At 34.9% G+C, this 12020-nt stretch overlaps 1 protein-coding gene and 1 non-coding gene across 6 annotated transcripts in view; one reads left to right on the forward strand and one right to left on the reverse strand.

Moving 5' to 3' along the window:
• The window catches only part of Ints2 (integrator complex subunit 2), a 45474-nt gene that overhangs the window by 13440 nt on the left and 20014 nt on the right, over positions 1–12020 (forward strand). For all 5 annotated transcript variants that reach the window (XM_047546965.1, XM_047546967.1, XM_047546966.1 and 2 more), the window contains exons 10-15: positions 3600–3671; positions 3757–3871; positions 6425–6493; positions 7700–7834; positions 8815–8991; positions 9860–9968. In XM_047546965.1, the coding sequence (XP_047402921.1) occupies positions 3600–3671; positions 3757–3871; positions 6425–6493; positions 7700–7834; positions 8815–8991; positions 9860–9968 (677 nt within the window). The remainder of the gene's footprint in view (positions 1–3599; positions 3672–3756; positions 3872–6424; positions 6494–7699; positions 7835–8814; positions 8992–9859; positions 9969–12020) is intronic.
• On the reverse strand, positions 4248–4321 carry Trnam-cau (transfer RNA methionine (anticodon CAU)). The gene has a single exon. It is a non-coding gene; the product is annotated as a tRNA-Met (tRNA).

Consider the following 12020-nt stretch of genomic DNA (forward strand, 5'->3'; position numbering starts at 1 on the left):
GTGGTGCATTCCTATAATCCCAGTGACTCAGGAGGCTGAAGCAGGAGGATTGCAAGTTTGAAAACAGCCTCAGCAACTTAGGGATCCCTAAGCAACTTAACAAGACCCTGTATCAAAATAAAAAAAATAAAAAGGGGTGGCGAGGGCTAGGATTGTGGCACTGTGGTAGAGTGCTCTCCTAGCATGTGTGAGGCCCTGGGTTTGATCCTCAGCACCACATAAAAATGAAATAAAGGTATTATGTCTTCTTGCAACTAGGAAAAAGAAGAAAAGGACTAGGGATGTGGCTCAGTGGTTAAGCACTCTTGGGGTTCAATCCCCAGTACCAAAAAAATAAAAATGACCAGGCACGGTGGTGCATACCTGTAATCCCAGTGACTGGAAAAGCTGAGGCAGGAGGATCACGAATTTACAGCCAGCTTTAGCCACTTTCTGAGGTCCTAAGCAATTCAGTGTGACCCTGTCTCAAAATATAAAAAAAGGGCTGGGAATGTGGCTAAGTGTTTTAAGTGCCCCTGGGTTCTATCCCTGGTACCAAAAATAAATAAATTAATTAAAAAAATAGGTCTATAAAATTTGTTAAAACTAGTCAGGCACAATGGCATCTTTTTATAAACCCTGCTACTCTAGAGGCTGAGGCATGAGGATTTCAAGTTTGAGACTGGCCTTGGTAATTTAGTGAGACCCTGTCTCAAAAAATAAAAGAAGGGTTAAGGATGTAGCTCAGTTGTAAAGCACCTCTTCATTCAATCCCCAGTACTATAAAAAAGAAAGGTGTACAATTCATGTTTTTTGATCTATGGATAGAGTTATATAACCATCAAGAAAATTTAATTTTAGGGCATTTTCATCATTCTGGGAAAAAATTGCCGATTCTTCCTATTAGAATTTATTCTCAACTTAATCTTTAAATCCTACTCTATTCAGCTTTTAATTTCTTCTTTCCTTCTTTCTTTTTTTGGTACTTGGGGATTGAATTCAGAGGCTAAAGGTGACTTTTTGTCTCTATTTTCTACTTGGGACTTTTAGGTATTTTTTGTTACTTGATTGGGTACTTAAAAGTAGGAGACTAAAAAGCAATTTAGAATCTGTAAGTATATAGATAGGTCTGTGGGAAACTCTTCAGCTGATCAGAGTCTTAGAGAAGAATATTTTCTTGCCCAGAGAGTGAAGACTTGTCTAGAAACCTTTGAACAAAGCTAAAAGGTGAGGCTGGTGGAGTATCGTCATTCATTTAGTTCTGATTTTAGACTGGTGCTCTACATATATCTGGTTGTCCCTTAATTCAGACACACTCTTTTACCATCTTGAAGGAAAGATATTCATCTAGTTGTATGGAATACCGAAGGTGATTTGGAAATCTGCTGCTTACATGACTGTCCCACTCTTTTTTTTTTTTAATACACTTATTTATTTTTATGTGATGCTGAGGATTGAGCCCAGTGCTTCACACATACCAGGCAAGTGCTCTACCACTCTGAGCCACAACCCTCCTCACCCCCGTCCCATTTTAATCTTTCTTTTCTCCTACTCCCAGGACGTCTGTGTTAATTCCTAAGCCCTTTGAGAATTCTGTGATATAAAATGGATTAGTTTTCTCTTCTGTCAGTTAAGTATTCTGTTTACTCAGGGCTGCTAAATTGGTTACCTCTCATCCATATGTTCTAAAGCTTTCATCTTTTGTCTTGTTCTCTCTTCTAAACACATATTCCCCTCAAGAAATTTTCTTTAATGTAGTTGGGTTTCAGGAGGGTGTAAAATTAGGTGCATGAAGTGAGGTACTTCATTTTTTCTACTTGATGTACTGGTTCTAAACATTACCTCTAATCTTCATTACTCCTAATGTTCATATTTAATTGGTAGGAGACCTAAAGTTCAGAAAGATTTTGTTTTTCAGTTTTTTCAAGATTGTATTACCAGTAATTAGCAAAGATATGGGATTCCTCCTCAGTCTGACAGACTCTAAAGGCATCTTTCTATTTTAAACCGTGGTCCTTGCACATGATAGGTGAGCGCTCTCCAAGAGGAGCTATCTCTTCAGCTTGCGTCTTTCTACTTTGTAACATTGTCTTTAATTAGTGGAATGATTTAGGCGAGTTGAAAATAATTTTAAATTTTTTTAACTTTATCTGAGTATGGTCCCATGGTCTTTAGGTGGTGGGTTATTTTTTTTTTATTTATTTTTTTTATACTGGGTATTAAACCCAGGGATGCTTAACCCCTAAACCACATGCCCAGCTCTCTTTTTACAGTTTTTTTAAAACAGAGTCTCACTATGTTGCTTAGGGCCTCCCTGAGTTTCTGAGGCTGCCCTTGAACTTGTGATCCTCCGGCCTCAGCCTCCAGAATTGCTGGGATTACAGGCCTGTGCCACCATGCCCAGCTTAGTTACTTTGGGTTTTAATTATTTTTACTGCAGTGAGATGGAAAGAAAACAGAACTTTTTTTCACAAGTCAGAGTCAACTTGTACCTTTCATTTTCAAATATAGGAATTGCTTTAAAACAGTTATTGTTTTTTCTAACCATTTTTCATAATTGATGAGTCCATGGTTTGTTTTTCTATTCTTTGTCGTGGTTAGTAATCATTTATTTCTTTATCATTTTGAATTCTACTCAGAAGATTTTTGTAAGTTGAATTCCTTTAGTTTTTGGTGGTGTTTCACACATGCTAGGCAAGCATTTTACCATTGAGCTGTGCCCTCAGCCCTTGAATTACATTTTTCATGTGAAAGATGGACTGACTTCTTACTGTCTAGTACTCAGTTTCTTACTTTTTTTTGGAGAGGGGTACCAGGGATTGAACTCGGGGGCACTCTACCACTGAGCCACATCCCCAGCCCTATTTTGTATTTTATGTAGAGACAGGGTCTCACCGAGTTACTTAGTACCTCACTTTTATTGGGATTGGCTTTGAACTTGCAATCCTCCTGCCTCAGCCTTCTGAGATATAACCCTGGTATTATAGCTGTGCACTACTACTTCTGCTAGTTTCTTACTTTTTGATGCTAAGTAGTTTTTTTTAAATTTGTTTTTATGTACTAGGGATTGAACTCAGTGGCACATTCTACCCCTGAACTATAGCTGTAACCCTTTTTCTTTTATTTTGAGACAGTGTCTTGCCGAGTTGCTGAGGCTGGCCTCAAGCTTGTGATTCTCTTACCTCAGCCTCCCAAGCCACTGGGATTCTAGGCATGTGCCACAAAGCCCAACTTGATGCCAAGTTTTAACACTGTAGATTTTTCTATGTGAAATAAGTTGATACAGTTCTTATAACTTTTTAGTCCCAAAGGGCCTTTGCTTTTGCTAGGAATGTGAGGAACTTCATTTTCCCCAACTTGCAAATATGGTAACTAAGATTTTGAAAGAATTTGACTATTCAGATTCATGAAGAAAAGCAAAAGCCCTTATTCTTGAGTTCTAGAACTACCTCATATCTCAATTATAATTAATAGTCCAATTCTGCAAACTGTTAATTTGACTTGATATTTCAAAATAGGGAAGAAAAAAAAATTCCTACCAAAAATAATTTCAGAATGTTTCCTTGTTTATATGCCAGTATCTTATTTAAACCAATGACATTCTGGTATGTTTTATATAGTACACCTGAACAAGAACAGCTAATGGTGGTGTGGCTAAGTTGGATGATAAAAGAAGAAGCTTACTTTGAGAGGTAATGTGACTTAATTTGTTTTTTTCTGTTGAGAAAGCTTTTCTTATTCCCCCTTTGGAAATTCAATTTTCTTTTGTTTCAACAGTACTTCAGGTGTCTCTGCTTCTTTTGGTGAGATGTTATTATTGGTGGCTATGTACTTTCACAGCAACCAGCTTAGTGCTATCATTGACTTAGTCTGTTCCACTTTGGGAATGAAGGTAATTTTCTTTATTTTTTTTCCTAAAAGGGGTTTCCAAGCTGAGTACTTTATTGTAGTATATTGTTTTAATTAATTATGGTTGTTTAATAAATTGAAGTTTTATCAGGAGATTTTAGAAAAATGCATTTTAAGAATGTATATTGATAAGAATAATAGCTGTTCAATGCAGAAAGCTTAGAAAGCACAGAAAAAGGAAAAAAATCTTAAAATGATATACATATATTTTGTAATTAAAAAAAAAAATCTTAGTACCCTGCCCTGCAAAAAACAAATCCAAAAACAATGGAACTTACTAGTATATTATGGATATTTCTTCATACCAATAAATATTTGATGTGGTGTGTTTTTTTTTTGTTTTTTTTTTTTTTTTTTTTTTGCGGTGCTGGGGATTGAACCCAGGGCCTTGTGCTTATGAGGCAAGCACTCTACCAACTGAGCTATATCCCCAGCCCTATGATGTGATTTTTGATAGCTTCTTAGTAGTTCATCATTTGGACTGATTGTACTTTTCTTAATGGGCTTTTTATTTGATGTGTAGATTTTTCAGTCTTTGTTTAATGCTTAAATGAGTATCCTCATTTGTATTAATATACACATTGATTGGGCACAGTGGGGCATGCCTTTAATCCCAGCAGCTTGGGAGGCTGAGGCAGGAGGATCGAAAGTTCTAAGCCAGCCTCAGCAGTTTAGAGAGGCCCTAAGCAACTTAGTGAGACCCTTTTTCAAAATAAGAAATTAAAAGGACTGGGAATGTGGCTCAGTGGGTAAGTGCCCCTGAGTTCAATCCCTTTTACCAAAACAAACAAACAAACGAACACATAGGCACACATGCTTCTACTTTCTCATGTATTTTCTGAACTGTTTCTTTAGGATAAAACTCTGAGTGGCAGTTAAGTGAAAAGTATGATTATGTGAAGGTGTTTCATGAGTATTGCCAGATTATTTTTCAGAAAAGTTATGCCAGTTTAACTGTTTAATTAGTCAATGAGAACTCTAGTTTTTCTAAACTCTCACCATAATGTGGCAGTTCCATTCATTTTATGTTTGCAAATCTGTTTTGTTTCAGTTTTTTCTTGCTGTCGTAGGGATTGAACTCAGGGCTGAGCAGGCTAGGCAAGTGCTCTACCACCGAGGTACAACACCCTTAGTCCTGTGTTTTCAAATTTGGTTGACAAAGAATTATCTTACTTATTTTCTATTTCTTTGATAATTAGTGAAATTGTAATTTAAAAATCAATGTGTTTTGCCTGATTATTTCTTGTTTTTTGAAAAGTTTATCATTATCCCAGTTTTTCTGTAGAGATTTTTATTTTTACTTAAAAGAATGTTATTTATATATTCTTTTTTTATCATATCTCATTGGTTTAAGACACACTTTTCCCCCAATATTGAAATGGGGTTCATTTTGCAGTGACATGTATTGTGAATATGATAGTGTTCTGTGCCCATTCTTTTTTTTTGCAGTAAAGGGGATTGAACCCAGGGGCACTTTATTAATGAACTGCATCCCCAGATGTTTTTATTTATTTTGAGACAAGGTCTCACTTAGTTACTAAGACTGGCCTCGGTCTTGAAATCCTCCTACCCTAACCTCACAAGTTGCTGGGATCATAGGCGTGCACTGCCCTTCCTGGGTTGTTCATACTCTTTATCCCCTTACAAGTGATTATTAAATCAGTGATGTATCCTAATGTCTTTAAAAATAAAGAAGTGTGATGTTTTTGTAATTGACTTTTCCCAGCCATTTTTGCCATTTAATTTTGCCATATGGAAATTTTTGTCATAGTTTTGTGTAGTATATTGTTTCTTTTGGGGTTTGTATTTTAGAGTTATGCTTAGAAATATTTTTCCTTCCTCAGGTTTATCTAAATGTTCACCTTTGTTTTCTTCTAAATTTTTAATTTTTTTGTGGCTTCATATTTTGCATTTAAATCTTTAATCCATTTGAAGTTTATTTTAGTGTATAGTGTCATGTGTACAAAAATAAAACTGTCCCTACACAAAGATAACTATGTTTCATTTATTGAATAATCTACTCTCCTATCACTGACCTAAAATGCCAATAATTAGTACTATTTACTAAGTACTTTTAAAAACTAACTTATTTTATTTATTTATTTTTGAGACAGGGTCTCGCTATGTTGCCCAGGCTGACCCCAAACATCTGGGCTCAAGCGATCCTCCTGCCTCAGCCTCCTGAGTAGCTGGGACTACAGGTGTGCACCACCATGCCCTGCTTTTACTAAGTGTTTTTTTTTTTTTCTTTCATGCTGAAGATCAAACCCAGGGCCTTGCCTATGCTAGGCAAGCTCACTACAACTGAGTTACATTCCCAACCCTGCTTTTACTAAGTATTTTTTATATTAGTTCTGTTTCTGAGGAAAAACACCCTTTAATGTTGGGTTTGAGAAGTTACTTATGAAACAGAGTAGAATACTTGAACATTCAAATATTAATATTGTATATTGTAACCATTTTAAATAATAAATTCACCAGAGTAAATTGTTTCATATATTTTTACATGGCCTTGGAATTCTTTTGATTATTTTAGATTGTAATAAAGCCAAGCTCCTTGAGCAGAATGAAGACCATCTTCACACAGGAAATTTTTACTGAGCAGGTACTTCTTATTCTTAGGCACTGATTTAACTTTCTTTTACAATAGTCTTTTAGAGAAAACTTTTGTATCTCACCTTGAAAGAATAATAGATTTTTTTTTCCCCATTCGTTCTCAGTATTTAATGATGATTTATTTCATCTTTGAAACTTCTGTAAAAAATAATCTGTTTAAAGTACACCTTTGAAGAAGCTCATTATGTAACAAAGTTATATTTTTGGAGGCTATGAATAGATACCTAAGACTATATAGTCTTAGTTATTGGTAGGGTAGTCTTACAAAATAATCATTTGAATTTCTAGGAGAAATGTGGAGACCTATTTAAATATTTAGGTTGTGAAGTTCATGTCTAACTAGATTTCAAGGTAGAGTCTAAATCCCTTATTCTTGTATTTACATGTTCTTATTTGGCCTTACCACTTTTGTCTGGGGGTAAAGCTAAGAATATTTTATTTTGAATGGAATTCATTCTAAAATTTAAAATTAATTCTTAGATTCATTAGTAAATTTAAATATAAAATGCCATATATATCTAAAAAATAGAATATTTGAGAATACTAATGGATCCATAATTCTTGCTGCTTTTATGGTAATTAACATTCTAATCCCTGGGATATCAAACTCTCCTTCTCCCCTCCACACACATAAACAAATATACTCCCACTTAATAGTCACACTAAGGACACAGAATCATTAAATTATTTTTTCTGCTTAATTTTGAACCAATTGGAAGACAAATTTGAGGAGGGTCTTTGAAACCCTATTAGAGGCCTTATGTGATACATTGAGAATAAAAATTGGTTTATGTGGTACTTTATAATTCAGACAGTCCTTTTTCAAAAATATTTTTTTTCATCGAAACAACCCTTTTAGAAATGTAAGACTGAAGATGTGAAAATAGATTCAGAAGATTTAATAACTTCTCCAAAGTCATTGAGCCCAGATAATGATTCTAAATATTACATATATGTTTTTCCTTATCATACCACTGTGTACATGTCTATGTTTAAAAATAAAGAAGTATATAACTATAAAAGTTCCTAAATGTGTACCTCCTCATCATTTAAAAATGATTAAAACATGTAATAATTGATTTTCATAATTTGTTTCCAAGTACAGCATGTGTTACTAATTTACCCACTAATTCTCTTTCAAAAATAATTTTGTATTTCATTCTATTATATGTGTTATGTTATTTTTCCCTTTAAGGTTGTCACAGCTCATGCGGTTCGGGTGCCTGTCACCAGCAACCTGAGTGCCAACATTACTGGGTTTTTGCCTATTCATTGTATTTACCAGCTTCTCAGGAGTCGTTCCTTTACCAAGCACAAAGTGTCAATAAAAGTATGACCTTACATTTATATTTCAAACTATAAGTTAATTCTCTCCTCCTAGCTAGTTTTGTTTCAGTTTGTAGGTTTTTACTGAGTATTTTATGTATGAAAAGTGTAGTATTAACCTAAGTTAGTAATAATATATATAGTTAGAGATATTAGGAACCCAGTTTCAATTGTTTCAAACAATCTTATTTACAAAATGTATACTATTCATTTAAATTCTCAATAATAACACTTGCCTATTTCATTAACAATTAGTTAGAAATCGCCATTTTCTAAATTTTCATGTTTTGTTTTGGTTTTTTTTGAGGACCTAGAAGTTGAATCCAGGGCCTTGCACATCCTAGGCATGTGCTTGGTCACTTAGCTATATCCTCAGTTCCTAAATTGTAGTTCTTTTCGCCAAATTGGGAAAGCTGTTGGTCCACTGTGACCACTATTTATAAATTTATTGCAAGAATACCTAACACCTAACATTTATATAAAATGTTTTCTGTTTATTGTATTTGACTTTATCATCAAACAGAACATCTTCAAAGACAAGACTGAAACCCAGAGGGTAAACAAATCTTTTGAACCATTTGTGCTTATCAGAGCTACTTTCATTATTGCTGTTTGCTCTGAAGAAAGATACTTTCCCTAAATTCTCTGCTGTGAATTATTCACTTACAACACATGTGGTGCTCTAAATAGAGATACAGTAGAGACTTAAAATGTTCTTCTTACTATTAAAAACTAACTCAAAGCAGGCTTTTCATCAGTTAGATTCACCTTTCACTGGGCAGTGTTCTTAATTAAGATATAAAGGTAGTTCATATTTTCAAAACAAAGACAATTATGGAGCTAATTAATATATTTGGAATTTCCAGAAGTTAAGAATAAATTTAACTGATTCATAAATCATGTAAAAGTGTATGTGCTTTTATAATTTTACTTGCTTTTTCTTATTGTCATAATTGATTTGGTGCCCATAACCTTCTTTTTTAGGACTGGATTTACAGACAGCTGTGTGAAACCTCCACTCCACTTCATCCTCAATTACTTCCTCTGATTGATGTGTACATAAATTCTATACTTACTCCGGCATCTAAATCTAATCCAGAAGCCACAAATCAGCCAGTTACAGAGCAGGAGATACTCAATATTTTTCAAGAAGTTATTGGGGTAAAATTGTGGTTTTTTTACATCTGTTAGCTTCTTTTTCTTTTTGTTTGTTCTTCTGACTTATTCCATATTTTTTCTTTTCCCCTCAGAAGAGTTTTAGGTGATTCTGAAATTAAAATAATATTAAATTTCATTAGATAGCTTATAAAAACAAAATAATGCTATTAGTTCCATATGGTTTGTCAGACAAACCAGTTTTTTTTGTACTGGGGATTGAACCCAGGGGCATTAAACCACTGAGGCACATCCCCAATCCTTTTTATTTCAAACTAAGTTTGTTTTAAAACTAAGTTAAAGTCTTTGTTTTAAAGTATACAGGTAAAGTATAGAGATTGTATATTTGTCAAAGAACAGTGTGGCAGTTCAACATATTCAACAGTGTTAGCTTCTCAGAAATCTTAAGATGTACCTAAATTGGTTTATGGAAAATTTGATTAAAATATTTTTTCCCCATTTTGTTGGAAGGGAAAAAAGAGTTGCATTTTTTCACAAATACAGTTAAATAAAAGTATCTTTTCTAGGAATTGTTTTCTTCAAGGCAATTTCATATAACACTTGAGATTCTATAAGCCTTTCAGAAGCAACTTCATGGGAATGCTGTTGCATAGTAGTAGCTGAAGTCTCATTTTTTTTGTCCTATCATAGAGTCTAGGTAAGCATATTGCTGTTCATCTGTCATGCCATCTCAAATTTCACTTAAACTTCAAGTCATCTCCAAGTTAGTGCAAATTTCAGCAACATTTCTCCCAGTTTATCTGACCATGGGAGCAGCAACGCTGGATAGTCTATTTTGATGCTTTTGCTATTAGAAAATAAAAAGCACTAATGCAATTTAACAGTATTTTGAAGTTTTTAATATTACCTCCAGGGTGATAACATGCGCCTTAATCAGCGTTTCAGTATCACAGCGCAGCTTTTGGTGCTTTACTACATACTGTCTTATGAAGAAGCTCTCCTAGCAAACACGAAGACTTTAGGTAAGTTTTGTGTGGTTGAGTGGTTCTAGTAGTTCATTTGATTTGCTTGCATTACTTTCCAAGCTGTTGTATGATAAAATAAAACCAAATATTCTAACTCCAGGATCACATTATAATATTTGCAATGAAGGCAAAGTATTCTTGATGCACAAGTATATACACGTGTGGGCACATAATCACTCCTTCTGGTGCAGTCCTCCTTTTAGCAGGTTAAATTAATGGGTAACTGAATGGCCTATATTTTGAGAATTTTTTTTAATACCTTTATTTTGTTTATTTTTTATGTGGTGCTAAGGATCAAACCCAGTGCCTCACACATGCTAGCAAACACTCTACCACTGAGCTACAACCCCAGCCCAATTTTGAGAATTTTTATTAATTTTATTTATTAAATATAAATTAAGAGGTAAAACTAAAGAAATTCTTATTGCCTTATTATTTTATTTTATTTTTTTGTTAGTGGGGATTGAACCCAGGGGTGCTTGACCAATGAGCTACATCCTAACCCTTTTTATTTTTTATTTTGACATAGGGTCTCACTAGGTTGCTTATAACCTCGCTAAGCAACTCACTAAGTTGCTTGCTAAGTTGCTGAGGCTGGCTTTGACTTTGTACCTGTGATCCATCTGCCACAGCCTCCCAAGTCACCGAGATTACAGGTGTGTGCCACCACGCCTGCTTTTTGCTTGATTTTAATCTTTGTCCTGTCTTCTTTACATTAGTGTGAAGATTAACAACCAAATCAAAAGCAATCGAGGTCTGTAGCTCAGTGGTAAAGCATCACTCCTTTACCACTCCTGGGTTCCATCCCCAATCCCCAGCACCAAAAAAGGAGAAAAAAAAAAAAAAAAAAAAAAAAAGAACTGTTCACACATAAGTGAATTTATTCTTTTTTTTGCAAGCTGGTAGGTAGGGATCAAACTTGGGATCTTAAGCATGCTAAGTAAGCACTTTATCTCTGAACTATAGCCCTAGCCCTCCAGTTATTTTTAGTGTATGTCAATAAAGGTTTTTTTTGAGGGGGGGCAGTGGTGTACTGGGGATTGAACACAGGGGCACTCTACCACTGAGATACAACCCCAGCCTTTTTCATTTATTTTGAGACAAGGTCTCTTGCTCAAACTGGCTTCTAACTTGCAATCCTGCCTCATTCTCCCAAGTTGCTGGAATTACAGGTGTGCACTGCTGTACCAGTTTGGATATGTTACAGACACCATGATTGAGATTCTCATAGGTTCATGCAGATTACCTTAGAATGAGGGCTGGGGATATAGCTCAGTTGGTAGAGTGCTTGCCTCACAAGTACAAGGCCCTGGGTTCAATCCCCAGCACTGCAAAAAAAAAAAAAAGATTACCTTAGAATGAGATGAGTGTGGTAGGCACATAGAATGTGACAGAGACAAGATAGAGAAAGGTAGTGTTGATGGCAAATATCCTTACACTGTGTGATCTCTGAATCCAGTCAAGATTTTGAGTTCTGGAACTGGAGACACACAATTTGGCTCTGTATTAAGAGGTTGGGGTTGTAGGATAAAGAATGATTAAAGAGATGAGAAATTAGAAGCCTGGAATTTTGGCTGTAGTATATATTTAAATGAAGGATGAGTAGGAACTGAATTAAGAAAAGAACAGAAATTAAGGGGCTGGGGTTGTAGCTCAGTGACTGAGTGCTCGCCTAGCACATGTGAGGCCCTCGGTTCAATACTTAGTACCACATTTAAAAAAAAAAAATGCATGCTGTCCATCTACAACTACAAAACAAAAAAAAAAAAACCAAAAAAAAACAAGATGTATTTATTAAAAAAATATAGACATTGCTGACTAAAGGTAGGAGTTAAAAGAGAAGGAAGTCAAATTCATATCACTTAACTTTCTTTTAAAATCAGTCACTAGTGGGTTGTGATTGTGTGTGCCTGTAATCCCATTGGCTTAGGAGACTGAGGCAGGAGGATCACGAGTTCAAAGCCAGCCTGAGCAAAAGTGAGATCCTAAGCAACTATGTGAAATCCTGTCTCTAAATAAAATACAAAATAGGATTGGGGATGTGGCTCA

This window comes from Sciurus carolinensis, chromosome 3 (assembly GCF_902686445.1).
Source record: "Sciurus carolinensis chromosome 3, mSciCar1.2, whole genome shotgun sequence".
NCBI lineage: Eukaryota > Metazoa > Chordata > Mammalia > Rodentia > Sciuridae > Sciurus > Sciurus carolinensis.